Genomic DNA, 19,963 nt, shown 5'->3' with positions numbered 1-19,963 from the left:
TCTTAGCTTTGTCATGGACACACTCACTTACCTTTTGTTTCCTTGTGGCAAAATACACATGACACAAAATTTACCATCTTAACCATTTTTAAGTGTACAATTCAATAGCATTAAATACATTCACATTATTGCACGATCATTACCACCATTCATCTCCAGAACATTGATATCCCCAAATTAAATACCACTCAAACAGTGAACTCAACTGAACTTACTTTAGACATCGTATTTCCCCACATCTGTTAAGGTAGACATACCTAGAACTAGGTTGCTAGAATTAAAGATGTTATAAATTTCAAAGTCCCAGACACCTTACAGGGCCTCAGTACTTTTTTTTTTTTAAATAAGTCTTTATTGAATTTATTTCAGTACTCTTTCTGTTTTATGTTTTTCTGGGCTTTTGGCTATGAGGCATGTGGGATCTTAGCTGTCCAACCAGGGATCGAACCTGCACCCCCTGCATTGAAAGGTGAAGTCTTAACCACTGGACCACCAGGGAAGTTCCAGCCCCACTGAATCACTTTCAAAACCCAAGTGCATAGGAGAGGGTCCTTTGCATCCGATTGGTGGTTGCTCACCCTCCCACCCAGTGATATTTTTCCTCAGGTACCTTGTTTTGTGAACATGAAGAGCATATGCAATGTGTTAACTCTTTTCAGATGCCAAGAATGTGCTAGGTGCTGTTTGCAAGAGATAACTTGCCCATTAGATTTATTGTATAAATTAGGCCCAACACTAACTTGGAAAGAGGAAACTAGTATCCATGGAAAATTTATTATTTTGAATATCCTTTTTTAAAAATGTTCCTTGAAGATGAAATGTGGTTTCCACTTGTGCATGATTATAAAGTCAAGAATCTAGAGTTATTCGAAGACAATCTTTTCTCCACACCTTTTTTGAATTACAGAGACAAAATTTGGAATAGTACAGGCAGCTCCAACTTGGGCTAAGAACCTGATAAACTTGAAAGAATAAAAAGAGTGACTGTGATGTTTTCACCAGATTTCTCTTTTGTGCTTCAAAAGCCTATTCTGCATACCTCTTCTTCCTTTGCACGTATGTTTTAATGTCAGTGGAACATTTTAAGTGAGCTTTTCCCCAGCCAAAGAATTAAAAATACTAAAACTCCTTTAGGACATGCTGTATTTTGATGAGTGCAAAGGTTGCTTTTACTTTTTTACCTTTTGGTATTTCCTTTCTTGCTGACTTTTTCGCCTTCTCAGCAGAAAGGTTGTGACCTTTAAATATGATAGGGGGGAATGGTATTTGTATCTACTGATATAACCCCTGCTTTGCACACTCATTTGCACTCTAAAAGCCTGTTTCTTTTTCTAATGTCATCCACATGTCTGACCTAGTCTATGAAGTACTTTGTTCTTCGGGTCACTCCTAACTAGTAAATCGTTGTCTTAACTTGCAGCCCTATAAAGACAAATGTGAAATGTATCCTTATTGTGGAGCTTAAAGGGGACACAGACGAAGCAGACCCTGGCTCTTTGACTCTTGCTAGCCTGGCATGCCTGGGGGCTTCACATGGCCAATGTAGGTACTGATGGGAGGGTCTAACCAAAGGTTGATCATTTTAGAGTACAGGCTACAACCTAAGTGTGATGGCTGTTGCACCTTATTTGTGTGTGATCTGAAAGTACAAACCATGTTTTGGTAGTTCATCTGGCTCAGCATTTCTTAAACCACGTTTTGTGAGATATTAAAAGATGTCTGGTGACAAAAAGGTTCTGAAGTCCATATGTTTAGGAAATGCTGAGTTAAAATTAAAGAAGTTTCTTAGTGAGGAATTTCTCACAACTGTTAGCCTGAGCTTTATGAACTCCAACTGGGGCTATTTTATGTAGCATTGTTCAAGTTTTATTTGATGCAGAACCTCTTTGGACATACACTCTAGGACAAGGATTCTCATACTATTGTGTTAAAGAACAGGGTTTATTATTGTTGGGTTTTTTTGTTGTGGTAAAATATAGAAAACATTAAATTGACCATTTTAACCTTTTCCAGGTGTACAATCTAGTGGCATTAAGTGCATTAACACTGTTGGTGCAAAATCACCACTAACCATTTTCAGAATTTTTTTGTTGTCCCAAACTGTAATTCTGTCCCTGTTAAAGAACATCTGTCCATGCCTCAGAACTCCCAGCCCCTAGCCTGGGAGTCTCTATGAAGTCTGGGAGTCTTTATGTCTCTATGAATTTCCCTATTCCGGGTACCTCATATAAGTGGAATCATATAGTATTTGTGTTTTGGTGTCTCGCTAATTTCACTTAGCATAATGTCTTCAGGGTTCATCCACGTTGGACTGCATGTCAGAATTTCCTTCCTCTTTAAGGCTGGATAATGTTCCATTATACGCATAGTCCACATTTTGTTTATCCATTCATTTGTTTATGGACAGACAGTTTGAGCTTTGATGTATGGATATCTGAGTCCCTGTTTTCACTTCTTTCACTTATATACCTACAAGTGGAATTGCTGGATCATGCTTAACTTTGTGTTTAACTTTCTGAGAAACTGCCAAACTGTTTCCCATAGAAGTTACACTATTTTATGTTCCCACCAGCAATGCACAAGGGTTCTAGTTGTTCCACATTCTTGCCAACACTTGTTATTTTCTGTGGGGGTTTTTTTTTAACAGTCATCTTGAAAAAAGTGAAAGTGAAAGTCGTGTCTGACTCTTTGTGACCCAATGGACTATACAATCCATGGAATTCTCCAGGCCAGAATATTGGAGTGGGTAGCCTTTCCCTTCTCCAGGGGATCTTCCCAACCCAATGATCGAACTCAGGTCTCCCACATTGCAGGCAGATTCTTTACCAGCTGAGCCACGAGGGAAGCCCAAGAATACTGGAGTGGGTAGCCTATCCCTTCTCCAGGGGATCTTCCCGACCCAGGAATCGAACCAGGGCCTCCTGCATTGCAGGAGGGTGGTATTTCATGGTGGTTTTTATTTGCATTTTGTTGTTGAGTGTTTAATTTGTGATTCAGTTTGGGCTGATGTGTGATCAGCAGCAGCAGTGATCCTAGTGACATTAACTGCACAGGTCACACAATATTCAGGTTGGACAACATCCAAAATGGTGTGTACTCTGTTCAGTGAGATGTGTCCAGGGGTCACAGACTTGGATGTGGTTAGAATGCCAAGTGGTTACAGACGTTTCTAAATGCTGTTTTCCAGTTCTTCATTTTTCTCATCATGAACCAGTACCAAACACACAGTAGTCCACAGATCATTGTTTGGCCATCACTGCTGAAGAAACGCTGAAGTTATATTACGTGTCAAATACATGAGTATTACTTAATGAAGCATGGTAGGTAATTTAAGCAGTTTTATTCTTAAAATAACTTAAGACTATTTTTTATTCAATTACCAAATACAATTCATAAATTATGCTGAAAAACCACCTGGCCATAGAACATAATAAAGTTGTTTTTGGTCTGGAGAGAGTTTGGTCACTTTTCGGTGGGGTAAACAGCCTTGAAATCTGGACAGTTTCTTTGATAGGCTGGCATCTGAGTTCTCCTGAGATAGCACTGTGACATTGACCCTTAAGTAGGCTTGAATATTAAGTCCTTGAAAGGAGAACCAGCTGCCGTGTGGACAGTCAGAATCCAGAAAGAGAGATAGAATCAAGGTGCTGGAGCTTTTGGGTTTGGGAACTCGATTTCTTAAGTGTTCTGACACAAGAAGAGCTAGGCTCCAATTGCTGTATTGATGAGGAACTGTGCTTGTAAAAACTCTTCCAGCAGAGTTAGTTAAGCAATATGAGCGTGCCTCGTTCTGTGGTTGGCCATCTTTGGCATCAAGCCTGTTACCTCTGGGAAACTGAGGCAGCGTGGCGACTTAGTGCAGAGACCCTTTGAAAAGAACACCTTTAGAGAAAAACTAAATTTGATCTGTTATATTTGGGCTGTGAAAGATGGTAGTGGTAGTTCCATTTTCTACTCTATAAGAACTCAGATAAAAATCCACATCTGGTCTGCTTTTGTGAAGGTAGCCAGTGTTGCTGGCTTTGTCTGCCCCAGGTCCCCTTCCTAGGGGACACACATTCCTAGGGGATCACAGTCTCCTTCTGGAAGCTGTTCTGGCTCCTCTTCCTCCCCACCATTGATGTAAATGATTCATGATCTCTTTTAACTTGTCCCATTCATCACTGTGGGAGGGGACCTGACCCCAGGCACACCAATAAGGGTCTTTTCCTTTTCCTGGTATTTTTTCAAACTGCAAATGAAAAAGTCAGTCCTCTCAGGTGGCGACAATATTCATGTATGAGATTGGAAACTAGGGGATCCATGTGAAGGAAACCTGTGTGTGGTGAAAGCAAGCCAGCCAGTGTGCAGAGCAAGTGGATGGGAGATGAAGCAATTCCAGGTTCCAAATAGATGAAGCCCTGGTTTCCTGTTGTTTCAAAGGGTCAGCTGCCCCCCTACCTCCTAGCTGGGATGCACTGGGCTCTGTAATCCAACAAAAGCCTGCGTCCATCTGGGCCTCTCTCACTTGCGAATAAGAGTCCCAGCTCTCATCAAGACCCTTTCCTGCCCAAAGCATTTAGCACATTGCCTTTCATACTTTTTGTTGTTGTTTAGTTGCTAAGTTGTGTCCAACTCTTTGCGACCCCATGGACTGTAGCCCACCAAGCTCCTTTCCATGGGAGATACGCAAGAATACTGGAGTGGGTTGACGTTTCCTTTTCCAGGCAAGAATACTGGAGTGGGTTGCCATTTCCTCCCCAGGGGATATTCCCAACCCAGGGCTCAAACCCACATCTCTTGTTTGGCAGGCAGATTCTTTAGCACTGAGCCACCTAGGAAACCCTTTCATACTATACATATGCAATTAATATTTTTGAATAAGTATAAAAATTAAAGATAATAGAGCCTAACTGCTGGCTATTTACTCTTCACTCTGACACTGACCCGCATTTCACTCTCATTGATGAGAACATGTTAACAGATTGCTTGCAAATGTCTGCAGTTGTCAACTTTATATTCTTTTTTTTTTAAAGTGTTTAGATGCAGAATGTGGGAAGGGTGATGCAAAGGGTTTAACTCTTGGGAGCTAATGACATCTATCTGTTGATGGGAGAAGAAGGTGAGATCATGGCAGAGAGCTTTTAGAAAGCAGAGGAGGTTTGTGAAACCCTCTGCAAGGATGGGAGAAGGGCTGGCCAGGAGCCCCAGAAGGATGACCAAGTGGGCCCACTGAGGCAGGAGCTTGGAAAGGTGTAGCAGTTCCAGACCCAGCAAAGCTCCATCATTTCCAGTAGCACCAGGAGCAGAGAGCTAGGGATTTAGGGTGATCAGTAAATAACACTCCTCTCTTTCCCTCCCAGCTGAGACATAAACCGAGGAGTCAGATAGAGATGAAAACATCAGCTTTACTTCTTATGAAACAAATAGGAGAGTGTGGGTTTAGAGCTGCAACCAAGTGGGTTTGCTAATCCTTGCTCCTGAATTAAACAAATTTATTCACCCATTCCCAGCACAGCTGGACAACCACAGGCTTCACCCCCTAGAGAGAGGCCCCTTCCCACACGGCAGAGACAGACAGGACATATGTGTCCTATGGACAGGCCATCTGCCACAGAGAGGAAATCCCAAGCTGGATGAACCAAGCATGCCCTCCCCATTCCTTCTCCCAAACCAACCTAGGGGAGGAAGAGTGAGGGGCCAGGAGTGTTCTTCCTCCATGGAGAAACATGAGGAGTGGGCATACCTGTTCCCCGCCTCAAGCAGAGACAAAGGTGGTTGGCTGAGCCTCCAAGGCTCATGTCCAAGGTGAACTGTCCCACCTCTGCATTTGCTTTTCCTGGTCATTGCTCCCGAGGGGAAAGGCGGAGAGCGAGGGCTGTTGAAGGTCCAGGCAGTGGAGCAGCTGAATAGTCACCCTGGTTTGGACTGGATCAGGAAGGAAATAAGGCAATGAGAGGAGAGGGAAATGAACTGAAAGGAAAAGACAGGGTCTAGAGATGAAAGAGCGGAGAAGGCAATGGCACCCCACGCCAGTACTCTTGCCTGGAGGATCCCAGGGACAGAGGAGCCTGGTGGGGCTGCTGTCTATGGGGTCGCACAGAGCTGGACACGACTGAAGTGACTTAGCAGCAGCAGCAGCAGAGATGAAAGAGCAGGTGTGTGGGAGAGAAGGAATGAGAAACCTGGAAGGAGAGGCACTCCGGCCCAGGAGCAGGATATTGGAAATTGGGATTCCAACTGGGCAGGTGTGGGTGGTAATTAGGATCCTAAAATAGAGTGTATGAGTAAAAACTACTGGAACTGAGGCAGTCAGACTACAAAGCCAGGCTGTCGAACAGGTTGCTGTGTAGAACGTAAAGTAACCTAGAGTGCTGACTGTAGTCAACATGGGACCAGAGTTCCCCACAACTGATGGAAATGGTGAGCAGGATGGAAGGTCATTATAGCGAAAACTGATGGCTCAGACCTTACTCTCAATGAGGATTCCTCATGAGGAGGGTAACGTCAGTGGTCTGGGAGGGCAAAGCAGCTCTGGGGCAAGCAGGGTTCCATGTCTCTCCTTACCTGCCACTTCCCTAAAATAAACAATCAGCCGGCCTTCCTTTGACCCACCATACCTTTTCTTAATCTCTTCTCTGCTAAACTTCCCAGAAGTGTCTCTGTGTTTTCTCTATTGTTTTTATTCTAATTTCCTAACTTCCTGCAATCTGCTTTTCACTCTCTCATTCCATTGACATTGTCCCCAATGTCAATAATGTCCTTCTAATCAGAAATTCCATTCATTGATTACTTAAGAGTTTTATTCTAATAATAGAAATAAATAGCACAATGGAAAACATTTATTGTGTCGAACATTGTTCTGTTTTAAGCACTTTACATATATTTTCTTATTTAACTCCACAACATCTTTATGACATTATACATATCCCCACAATTATGGTCATTTGTTCATTCCATGCTCATTCCATGAACATTCCATGTTCATTCCATCAAACCCCTCTCCTTCTCCTCTCTCTATTCCTGAATCCACTCAACTGCCAAGCCAACAGTGGGTGCTTGTTCATTCCATATATCTTGACTATTTACTTTTTGTGTATAAGAGATCATTCTATATTGATTTCTGACATCCACAGTGATAACAGATGCTGTATGATTTCAATACCTTTAGACCCTGAAATTTCTGCACCTTGTTTTATGTCCCTGGGTATGTTCCAGTGTCTCCTAGTTTATAATCTATTGGAACTTGAATGGAATTTGTATCCTTCTGTTATGTGAAAATTGTATAAATCTTAATTATGTTTAAAAAAAAGAAAGGATCATTCTAGATAATACCTAGGTAAGAAAAGGAGCCCTGGCAGGGATCTTGGTTGGTTGAGGATCAGCAGGAAGGAGCTGGGCCTGGCTGCAGGGAAGGGGAGCAAGGTGGAGGTGGGGTCAGAGAGGTAGTGGGCCGCGGCTCCTGTAGGGCCTTGTAAGTCTTTGTAAGGACCTGGGCTTTCAAGAGCAAGCTGAGGCAGAGATTATGTAAACAACTTGCCCAGGGTCGTTCAGCCTCTGAGTAGCCAACCAAAATACAAGCTCCTGATGAACTGTGGCTCTTGGAATATGGAATGTCCCAAGGTTCATTTCAATTATTTCTGTTTCTCACAAATCTCCCCCCTTCCTCTATTTTTTAAGATGGTCTTAATGGAGAAGGCAATGGCACCCCACTCCAGTACTGTTGCCTGGAAAATCCCATGGATGAAGGAGCCTGGTAGGCTGCAGTCCATGGGGTCGCTACGTGTCTGACACAACTGAGCGACTTCACTTTCACTTTCCACTTTCATGCATTGGAGAAGGAAATGGTAACCCACTCCAGTGTTCTTGCCTGGAGAATCCCATGGACAGAGAAGCCTAGTAGGCTGCAGTCCATTGGGTCGCACAGAGTCGGACGCGACTGAAGCGACTTAGCGGCAGCAGCAGCAGCAATGGCTGAAAACTTAATCATCACTCCAAACCCCTCTTCTTCTCCTCTCTCTATTCCTGAATCCACTCAACTGCCAAGCCAACAGTGGGTGCTTGTACTCTTCCCCTTTTCTGCCCTTACTGTTGGGTTGGCCAAAAAGTTCGTTTGAGTTTTTCCATTTCATTCTATGGAAAATCCCAAATGAACTTTTTGGCTAACTCAGTACTTCGGAATGAGTTCAGGCTTTTCCACATCTCCCAGAGCTCTTATAATTTTGAACGGACCCTCTCCTTCACCCAGGAGCTCTCTCTTGCTACCACCCAATGTATTCTCCTAAAATAGAGGTCGATCACAGGACTCTTTCTGTCCTTCTTACCTGGACTTGATTCCCCAGTGCCTAGAGAAGAGTGCTTCACAAGGCTTCACAAATCCTTCACAAGGCTCTCACGAACTCTCCCAAGCTTACCTTGCAGAACTCTCTTCCCCTCCCCATTCTCCCCTTGCAACTCACTGTGCTTCTGCTCACTTCCCATCCATAACATTTTTTCTTCTTCTGCAAGCAGCAACCCAGCGGCCACCTTCTGGGTCAGACTTCCCCAGAATTCCCCCAGGCAGAGTGAGCCGCCTTTGCCTCTCAGTGGAAGGCCTGGTATCCTCATTAAGTGCTCCTGGCAAACTCAAGTGTGTTGAAAGTCTGGCGAGTACTGATTGTGGCTGGACATCGGCCAATTAATGGAGCCAGGCTGGAACCCATGCAGGTTAGGAGAGTGACCATGAACTCACGGCAGGTACAGGAAATCCCCAGATTCTAATAATTGTGGGGTAAGTTCCTGCAGATATTTTGGTAATGTATTCCTTAAGTTCTGAATTTCATAATTGCACTTCTGTTAGAGGGAATTTGTTTGCTTCAAATGCAGGAAACCTAGCAAAAACCATTAAAAAAAAAAAAAAAAAAGCCTTAGAGATAGAATGGAAAAGTAACATTGCTATTAGTTATTGATTTTCAAGAAAAGTCTGGATCTTCTCTGATATGCTCGCAAATCTTTCTGAGCTACCGTAATCCTTATTAAGATTTTTGAAGCAAATATTTACTATAGAAAATGGGTTAAGATAATAAATTCACCAGATGTAATGTCAGTTTACATTGTTCTCCCTGCGCCTAGTCTTCTCCTTTATAGAAATGGAAAATTATACAGAGGCTTTATATATATATATAGCATTTAAATTTTTTAATTATGAAAATATCATAACACATCTATAAGCGACTTGGAAAATACAGAACAAAGTTACATATAGTTCCACTGTATATTACAATTATTTTTCAAGTAGATAAATTAAGATTTTTAGCTGGAGTTTCAATATCAAACTCTCAAAAACTAATAGAATGAATAGTCAGAAAAGTAGAAGGATATAGTAGACCTGAAAAGTCCTATGAATCAATTCAACATAAGTAAGATGTATACAATGTTTACACAACAGCAGGGTACAAATTCTATTCAAGTTCCCAACGATTATAAACCAGGAGACACTGGAATATATCCAGGGACATAAAACAAGGTGAAAAATTTCATGGTTTAAAGTATTGAAATCATACAGAGTCTGTTCTCTTATTACTGTGGAATTATGTCAGAAATCAATATGAAAAGATATTTGAAAATAATCCACACATTTTCAAGTGCAGTGTGACATTTACCAAGAGAGATCTTTGACTTAGCCATGGAAAGCCTCAAGGTTACAAGACTGAAAAAATAGAGGATGATTGCAGAGAAGAAAGCATTTATGTGAGAAATTTATATCAAAGAGACTTTAAAACCCCCATGTATTTGGAAATTAAGTGTACACTTTTAAATGATAGGTGTATCTAAGAAGCCCAGGTATTGTTTTTTTCTCCAGAGCACCAGATGTGATTCTAATGAGCAGCCGTGTTTAAAAACTGGACTATGTGATGATCTTTTACTTTTATCTAGCTTGTTTCACTTTTTCTGTTTCATATTCATTGCTCCCATTTAGTTTGTTTTCCAATTTCTCTTTCTCTTTTTCTTTTAAAGTTCTTTCCCAAGCCTTTATCAAGCACAGCAGAAAAGCTTTTGTATACACATTATAAATAGTATGTATAATATAATACATGTTTTAGAAAATTTAGTATTTTTTGCCTAGCTAAAAAATTTATGACATTTTGATTCCACTTGTTTGACTTAGAATGAATAGAATGCTAGATTTCTAATTTATATTCACTCAAAACTTTGACATAGTTCGATTTATTGTAGCATCTAGATAAAAGTCTAGAAAGCTTCTTATTTTACTGATCTTTAAAAAAAAATTGAGGCTTGAAACTTCTAATCCAATTCTGAAAATATATATTGTATTTTAAATACCTGGCAATATAGACGTCTGGGTTCATTTGAAACCCAAATGAGCGTTACATCCATTTTCTGTGAACTCCAAATCCATCATCATGTTGCCCTTTCCCTGTTGGCTATAAAGGAAATAAAGCCAAGGAGATTGGGTAGAGCAGGAGGTTTCTCAATCCCTGTCTGGTTTCTCTAGAGATCCACTAAGGGCTGGTGCCTTCCTCAGAGCCAGAGAGCTACACGTTGCTCCGCAATGGATCAAGGGAAAGGAGAAACCCCTTGCCAGTTGGAAATGACAGCTGAGAAAGCGAAAGGTAGCAAGGTCCTTGCTGCCTTCTGAAGACAGTAGGGAGACCCTAGGTGAGACAGTGATGTGTCTCAGGGGCTGCATGGGAATGAATTGCGGGCCTGCCTTTCTTCCCTCCCACTCTTGCCCCTCCCTCCTGAGATGCCCCCTTGGGCCATGGAAGCCTCTTCTATGTCCTTTGGACTCCTCCATCTGACTACAGCCTAGAGCACAGGCAGTCCTTTCTGAATAAGCTTTCCAACTGAGACAGTGTCCTACTCAGCCCTTAGGTTCCATAGTGTAATTAAGACCCCTCTTCAGTTACATTTTGGGTTAAGTAGGTTTTTCTGGCCTAAACTGGCAACCACCATGCAAAGACTAATTCTGTGAGTTAATTACAAATGATAACCTACAAGCCATCTTCTTAGAAATGGACTTTTGGTACATAGCTTACACCTGGGTTTAAGGCAGCCTGTATAAGACAAGTTGACTATTTGTAAAACTAACTAAACAACAGTAATTGCAACTACCCTTTTAAAAAAGAAAAAAAAAATCTCCCATGTAACTGGCAAGGGCTATAAATGCTGGTTTTTGTGGATGGATAGAATTTTCTCACTTTCTCTGGTCCCTTCTTAACCTGAGTTGACAATAAAGCCATAATAATACATAGCATCCATATAATGAGTGTCTGGAAACACTAGAGACACTGGGCTATGTTCTCAATATGTTTGTTGTTGTTCAGTCACCAAATTGCATCTTACTCTGCAACCCTACTGACTGGAGCACCCAAGGCTTCCCTGTCCATCACCAACTCCCTGAACTTGCTCAGACTCATGTCCATTGAGTTGGTGATGCCATCCAACCATCTCATCCTCTGTCGTCCCCTTCTCCTCCTGCCCTCAATCTTTCCCAGCATCAGGGTCTTTTCCAGTGAGTCAGTTCTTTGCATCAGGTGGCCAAAGTATTGGAGCTTCAACTTCAGCATCAGTCCTACCAATGAACACCCACGACTGATCTCCTTTAGGATGGACTGGCTTGATCTCCTTGAAGTCCAAGGGACTCTCAAGAGTCTTTTCCATCACCACAGTTCGAAAGCATCAATTCTTTGGCACTCAGCCTTTTTTTATGGTCCAACTCTGATAATTCTGTCCTCCGTATAAGATTAATGGCATCCCCCACCTCACAGATTAGAAATCCAAAGATCAGAAATATTAGGGACCATGCCCAGGGCCATGTAACTAGTATGTGGATGAGGCTGGGATTCTAACTGGAGTCCTCCTGACTCCCAAAACTGGTATGCTGTGTTCCATGGTGCATTTGTTCCCTCACTTCCATTGTCTAATGAGACAATTTTTCTTAAACCTCTGTTTACGTGTATCTTGAACAAATCCAGCTATACAATAGATCATGAAAATTAATCCTGAAGATAAGATACTTCTAAGTCCTTCTCATCTCATCTACCAGAATTTTGTAGGTTTGTTTTTTTTATTCTTCTAAGTACCTAGAATGTAGTGCTTAATTTGTTTTAAATATTTAGTGACGTGAAGTTGCTCAGTCGTGTCTGACTCTTTGTGACCCCGTGGACTGTAGCCTACCAGGCTCCTCCGTCCATGGGATTTTCCAGGCAAGAGTACTGGAGTGGGTTGCCATTTCCTTCTCCAGGGGATCTTCCTGACCCAGGGATTGAGCTCGGGTCTCCGGCATTGTAGGCAGGCACTTTACCCTCTGAGTCACCAGGGGAAGTACCTACTGTATGCTGGGGAAACTCTGGAGGTGGAGACCATCCTGGCCTTCCTTCATCTTGACTTTGGAGCAAGAAGGGAAGGGAGAGTAGCATCAGGGTTTCCTCAGAAGAGGCCCTGGGGAGGGCTGAAAGCTCAGGCCTCAACCCAGGCCCACAGATTAGTGACATGGGAAACCCCCGGGCCAAGAACCAGGAGTGAATGCATAGTCCTTAGGTAAACAGAGGTATAAACTTATACATTACTATTGGTTGAGCACAAAATGGCCTCTTTCAGGAACTTTATGTTCCGCATCTGTGTTGAATTGAGACTCATGTTACTGCACTTTCCCATTAGCCAGAAATAGAAAACTTTCCATCAGTAGCGCTGGAGCCTTTACCTCAGAGACTTTGCAAGAGTTGTCTCCGAGGCAACTGTTATTTTTCCCTTCAGTTATAGGAAACTGGTTTTGCCAGTGAACTCACAACCCTATGGAGTTGAATACATTTCTATACATTTAAAAACCTTTTCTCTAAACTTTTTGGGAAAGTTTTCAAATGTATAGATGGCATAATCGGTACTGGAATACTGGTTACCTAGAAGAAGGCCAGTGGACTACAGCCTGTGGGCCAAATCCAGCCCGAGGCCTGCTTGTGTAAGTGAAGTGTGTGGGGAGGCTGATACTTCCACTCGTTTGTGTATTTGTCTGGCTACAGTGACAGAGTTGGGGCTTCATCGATGGCTCAGCAGATAAAGAATCTGCTTGCAATGCCAGAGACACAGGAGATGAAGTTTTGATCCCTGAGTCAGGAAGATCCCCTGGAGAAAGAAATGGCAGCCCACTCCAGTATTCTTGCCTGGAAAATCCCATGGACAGAGGAGCCTGGAAGGCTACAGTCCATGGGGTCACAAAGAGTCAGACATTAGTGAGCAACTAATCATGCACACAAGGTAGAGTTAAGTCATTTTGACAGAGACCACCATATGCCCACAATGCCACATTTACATCTTTGCCACCCTTTGGACTGTAGCCCACCAGGCGTAAGAAAAAAAAAATGGCCAAGTTTTGAGATCTGTATTTGCCAATTATTAGTTTTTTGCCATACTTGCTTTATCTCGTTCTCTATAATTGACAGATAGCATCCTCTCTCTCCCTATCTATTTCCATCTCTCCTATCCATACACGTGTGTGCATCCTAAGTCACTTCAACTGTGTCCGACTCTGTGCAACCCTATGGACTAGAACCTGCCAGGCTCTTCCTGTCCATGGGATTCTCCAGGCAAGAATACTGGAGCGGATTGCCGTGCCCTCCTCCAGGGCATCTTCCCAAACAGGGATTGAACCTGCATCTCCTGAGGCTCCTGCATTGCAGGCAGATTCTATACCACCAAATCACTGGGGAAGCCCATGCATGCACACACACACATTTTATTTGCTTGAACCATTTGAAATTATGTTATAGACATGATAACTTATCCTTGAAAAATCCATATGTTTGCCTAAAAATAAAGGTATTCTTCCATATAACCATAACACCATCATCGTCATGCCTAAGAAAATTAACATTCATCCAATAATCTTATCCAACAACAGTCCACCTTTAAATTCAACTTTTATAGTATTTATTATACTTTTCCTTTCTGGATCTAAGATCCAATCAGAGGTCATATGATACATTTGGTCATCATGTCTCTTCAGTCTCCAATTTTTTTTTATCATGACATTGACATTTTTGAAGAGATTTTTCAAAATTTCTTTTGAAGCCTAAGAACTAATGAGTTTGCAATACTATACTAGTAAGAGCTAAATAGAATAGTCATTGCGGTAAATCAGTGTCTCCACGTCTTTCCCAGGATTGAGACACAGTTGTGTTGCTTGGCTTTAGAAGCTAAGACACTAGGTTGTTAGCTTTGCTTGGAGTTGTAAATGTGGAAAAAACTCAGCGTGAAGAGCAAGGCAGATGGGAATTTGCGGGATGCATTTTAAGTAATTAAAGGCACAGCCCTCCCTGTCCGCTCTGGTCGCTGCCCTTGTTAGCTCTTGGCTGAGGGGGCTCTTCCTTCTGGCTTTTCTCCTGACTGGGGTCTGGCTCCCCTCCAGCATCATCAGGTTGCAGCACGAAACTGGAAGGAGACCTGCCGTTATTTAAATCTCACAGCCCAAAATGTTCAGCCCGACTGGCAACACAGCGCTTCTGTGTTTGCAGTCTGTGTACTGAAGATCGAGTGGTGCTCAGGGGCACTTCTGGTAGAGCACGTGGGAAGAACACTTTCACGCCTTCCTTGAAAATCTCATGTGCCACAGTCACGCGCCGCTGATGGGACCACGTGGGGGTCACTGGTCTGTTCCTATTATTGGGGTCCCAGATGATTCCTAGAGAGTTCTGAGACCCATCCTTTAATTTCCTCTGGGTTAGAAGCCCTCGGAGCTCATAGGCCAGAAAGATTGTTGCATGCCCTGCAAAAGACTCACCTGAACATCTACAAACCTCTGGAAGCAAAATAGAAAAACTCCAAAGAGAAATTGGATGATTTTAAAACATGTAAAGTGATTGGGGAAGAGACTGTGAAGGGTATGGATAACTTCAGACTATAACCAGTTCACTGTCAGTCTACAATATGTCTTGTACATGACACAGATCTTATGAATGATGGTACTTCTTACCCACTGAAAAAAATCCAGAGACACAGGAAGGACAACATACTGGGGTGGGCCAGACTCCGCTGGGGGGAAGTGAGATTGGAGTATCTCCTCGTTGGTTTCCCTGTCTCCTGCCTTGTTCCTCTTAAGTCCTTTGTACACCTCCTCCCTGAGGCCTACCCCCAACAATCTACTTCTGCTGCAGACCTGGGCATTTACTTCTCACATTACCACCCCTCTGCCCTCTATGGCCTTCAAGGGCCCCTTTGATCAGCCCCTGACTCCAAAGCCTCCTCTTCCTTTGGTACCAGCCTCAGATTTGATGCTTGATTTCCTCATGTCTGCCATGTTTTTTTGCACCTCCATTCTTTCCTGGCTGTGCATCCTTCATTCCTTCACCACTCACCGGTTGGAGTGAAGTGAACGTCACTGGTCATGTCTGACTCTTTGCAACCCCATGGTCTATACAGTCTATGGAATTCTCCAGGCCAGAATACTGGAGCGGGTAGCCTTTCCCTTCTCCAGGGGATCTTCCCAACCCAGGGGTCGAACACAGGTCTCCTACATTGTGGGCCAGTTCTTTACCAGCAGAGCCACAAGGGAAGCCCAAGAGTACTGGGGTGGGTAGCCTATCCCTTCTCCAGGGGATCTTCCTGACCCAAGAATTGAACGAGGGTCTCCTGCATTGCAGGCAGATTCTTTATCAACTGAACTATTAGGGAAGCCTTAATGATGCTTAATTGTTCCATGCCTCACACTGCTTATCTATAAATGAGGATGATCATCATACTTACCTCATAAGGTTGTGCAGGAATTAAATGAGTTAACATATGTAAAGTTCTTGAAAGTATGCTTGGCATTTAGTAAAGGCTATATAAAGGTTAGCAATTTATTGCTATTGCTCTTGTTATTTTGAGCCTAGATGTATTAATTTTTATTGCTGCATAAAAATTACTATAAACTTAGCATCTTCAGTCAATATCCACTGACTGTCTTAGTTTCTATAATCAGAATATTGACATGGTGTGACTAAATTCTTTGCTCAGGGTCTCACAGTGCTGAAACTGAGGTGTTGGCAGGGGCTGAAGTCCAAGCTGAGCTTCTTCCAGGCCTCTTCCTAGCTCATGTGGTTGTTGACAGAATGCATCTCCTTGCAGCTATAGAACCTATGGGCAGCCGGAACTCTGACTTCACCTTCTTTGTAAAGCTCCCATGATTAGGTCAGGCACAATCAGGCCATCTTTCTTTTGATCAACTCATAGCCAAGTGGTTAATGACATAATCACAAAGTGGTACTCTACCATATGCACAGGCTGCACTGGCAGCCAAGGGGAGGAGATTGTATCGAGTGTGTCCCCCAGGGGGTGAGATTCTTGGGGGCTGTCTTATTAGCAGAATCCTGCCTACACACTGGTCATTGGGAAATACAATGATTTTTGTTCACTGTGTTAAATTGCACTTCGAATATATGATTTATTTACCACCACCATGACTTCAGATTTTTGTAGCATCTGTCTTAGAGCATTTAGATAGCATTTGCTTCCCTGGTGACTCAGCCAGTAAAGAATCCACCTGCAATGTGGGAGACCTGGGTTCAGTCCCTGGGTTAGGAAGATTCCCTGGAAAAGGGAACAGCTACCCACTCCAGTATTCTGGTCTGGAGAATTCCATGGACTGTATAGTCCATGGGGTCACAAAGTGTTGGACATGACTGAGCAAATTTCACTCTCACTTCACGTTGATCCAGCTCCTGGGACCAGTCTTCATCATTCCTTTCCTGAAGTTTGAACTACCTGATGGAACCAGTTAGCTCGTGTTTTACAAAGTCTTTTACGAAGACATAACTGATGAATCTGCAGCTAATGTCCTAGAGTTCCTAAAGGATGACTCACAATTTGCCATCCCTTCCAGAGCCATTTGTTCATTCTTAATGACTCCGAACAGATGATGACCAGAGCCTTTCTCAGCTGTTGCATGTGTCTGCTACTCTGCCGGGCCAAAGTCAACTTGTACCTGATAGACAAAAGCATCACCATGAGGAAAGTCTTTAATATTATTTCCAAAAGATTTCCTTGCCCCCTCTTTTTCCCCTGCCAGTTAAGTCTAGATTCCCCCCACCAATTTAATTCAGTTTACAGTCCACAAAGAGGTATTATTGATCAAAACCCACTGATGAAGGATGTACTTTTTGAAGATCAGTTAGAAAGAAAAACTCAAAGATGACTCTTAGGTAGTAAAACCTATTTTTTTTAAAAAATGTTGAGCCAGATTCTAGGCAATAAGACATGGACAAAACTTTGAAGCAATAGAAGTACTGTGTATTAAGTTGCCTCAGTCGTGTCCAACTCTTTGTGACCCTGTGGACTGTAGCCCACCAGGCTCCTCTGTCCATGGGATTCTCCGGGCAAGAATACTGGAGTGGATTGCCATGCCCTCCTCCAGGGAATCTTGCTGACCTTGAGATCAAACCAGTCTCCTGTGTCTCCTGCATTGGCAGGCAGGTTCTTTATCACCATCACCTGGGACTACTCCCCTCAAATCACTAAGTTACACTTTTCTTAAAAAAAAAAAATTTATGTATTTATTTATTTTTGGCGGTGTTGGGTCTTTGGCACTGCAAGCAGGCTTTCTCTAATTGTGGCAAGCAAGGGATACTCTCTTGTTGCAGAACACAGGCATAAAAGTGAAGGCTTAGTAGTTACCTCTTAGGATGTGGAATCTCCCCAGATCAGGGATCAAATCCTTGTTCCTTGTATTGGCAGGTAGATTCTTAACTACTGGACCACCAGGGAAGTCCTAAGTTTTATTTTTCAGTGGCATTTAACTTAAAGTTTTACACCAATGTGAAAGGTAAAGGGAAGAAAAATGAATTTGATATAGCTGTGGGTTCAAAAGTTTGAAGTTTTTGTTTACTCTGGGATTTCCTAACAAAGTATGATTTTATTATATAACAAGCCATGACTCACATCTGACTCTGACTGCCCTAATGATTGTCTTCTCTCCAGTGATTTGGACTATTAAAGAGGAAAGGTTGGTTCATGAAATAATATTAAATAATGTAGACTTAGATTTCTTTTCTTTCTTCCAGGACAATATCATATTATTCTTGAGAGGTTGTAAAGAGCTCGGCCTTAAAGAATCTCAACTTTTTGACCCGAGTGACCTACAGGATACGTCCAACAGAGTAACAGTCAAGTAAGTCATGCACGATTTATGTTCAAGGGAAACCCATTTATAGTTTGATTTGCAGTTTTGCGATGATGTTGTAAGGTCTAAGAAGCAGAGAATTGGGCATGCCTAATAAATTAGAAATGTGGTGAAAATCCAGCTTTCAGAACAAGCCACATTGGCCTTCCCTTGTGCATAACTTTCATTCTGATCAAACATAATTTTTTGAAATGCAAAAATCATACATATAGAGTTAGAATTTTAGAGACAAGGAGGAAAACTTTTAGGTGAAACATAACAGAGGGAGAGGCAAGGGAGAAGTCTATTTGGGTTAGACAAAATCTATTTGGGTTAGACAAAAAGCTTTTATTGGCTCCAGTTGGGCATATGAATAGGCTCTTGGAAGACTGCAAACTCCTAAACAGTTCTGAACTCTGTTTATTATGCAAAGAAGGCAATAGATTATGGAAAAATCTCTTCTCCATTTACATTTGTAACTGTTTTCTCATATGTGTCAGTGATTAAGTTCTCTGAAGATGGATCATTGGCCATTTGACTGTTGTTGACTGTATCTACTCAGTGAGCCATGTTTGGGGCCAAAGAATTCTTGGGAAAGAATGTTTTAGTAAAAGAAAAGGCAAGTGTGCTTCTCTGTAAAGAAATAGCTGTGAGCAGAGTAATGAGATGAAGAGTCCTTTTGAGATTGGTGGAGGTAACTTTCCTGTAGTTTAAAAGTTCTTCAGACTCTACCAAATTCATATAAAACATTTTCCAAGTTAGTCAAACAGTGTTTGGCATTAATATGCTTTAATAATAAGCTTAGTTACATACATAGCATCTTTGGGTTGGATGTACTTCTCCTTTTGATTCCTTTTGGGTCATTTTATCATAGAAGGGCAGAAGAAAGAGAGACACCAAAATTCAGAACTGTAAATTTTTTGGTGTTTGCCTGCTAATACTGGCTTTTTTTTTTTTTAATGATGGGGGAAAACATGGAAACTACTAAATGAAATCAAATTGGAGTTTATGATTTATGACTGGGAATAAGGGAGAGTCATCCATGACTGACTATATAAAAATCACTTCTCTGCTATCAGTGTGCCTTCTTTTTACATATAATTGACATTTGTTGTTGTTGTTCAGTCACTCAGTCATATCTGACACTTTGCAACCCCATGGACTGCAGCACCCCAGGCTTCCCAGTCCTTAATTATCTCCCAGAGTTTACTCAACCTCATGTCCATGGAGTTGGTGATGCCATCTAACCGTCTCATCCTCTGTTGCCCCCTTCTCCTCCTGCCCTCAATCTTTCCCAGCATCAGTGTCTTTTCCAATGAGTCAGCTCTCCGCATCAGGTGGCCAAAGTATTGCAGCTTCAGCTTCAGCATCAGTCCTTCCAATGAATATTCAGGGTTGATTTCCTTTAGGATAGACTGGTTTGATCTCCTTGCTGTGCAAGGGACTCTCAAGAGTCTCCTCCAGGACCATAGTCGATCCCCTGGAGAAGGAAATGGCAACCCACTTCAGTATTCTTACCTGGAAAATTCCATGGACAGAGGAGCCTGGCAGGCTACAGTCCATAGGGTCACACAGAGTTGGACATAATTGACATACACTATGATATTAGTTTCATATGTACAACACAGTGATTCAGTATTTGTGTATATTGCAAAATGTTTACCACAGTAAGTCTAGTTAACATCTATCACTATATAAAGTGTATTTTTCTCACAATGTGTACTTCTAAGATCTTCTCTCTTAGCAACTTTCAAATAAGCAATATTGTTTTATTAGCTATAGTTGTCATGCTGTACATTACAACCCCATTATTTATTTATTTTATAACTAGAGGTTTGTACCTTTTGACCT

At 42.1% G+C, this 19,963-nt stretch overlaps 1 protein-coding gene across 15 annotated transcripts in view; it reads left to right on the top strand.

The window, feature by feature from the left end:
* Positions 1-19,963, top strand: part of LIMCH1 (LIM and calponin homology domains 1) — a 352,260-nt gene that overhangs the window by 231,808 nt on the left and 100,489 nt on the right. For all 15 annotated transcript variants that reach the window (XM_025290118.3, XM_025290122.3, XM_025290121.3 and 12 more), the window contains one exon: positions 18,015-18,121. In XM_025290118.3, coding sequence (XP_025145903.3) covers positions 18,015-18,121 — 107 coding nt within the window. The remainder of the gene's footprint in view (positions 1-18,014; positions 18,122-19,963) is intronic.

This window comes from Bubalus bubalis, chromosome 7 (assembly GCF_019923935.1).
Source record: "Bubalus bubalis isolate 160015118507 breed Murrah chromosome 7, NDDB_SH_1, whole genome shotgun sequence".
Lineage (NCBI taxonomy): Eukaryota > Metazoa > Chordata > Mammalia > Artiodactyla > Bovidae > Bubalus > Bubalus bubalis.
Note: the sequence above shows the minus strand (reverse complement) of the source record. Positions and strands in the feature narration are given on the sequence as shown.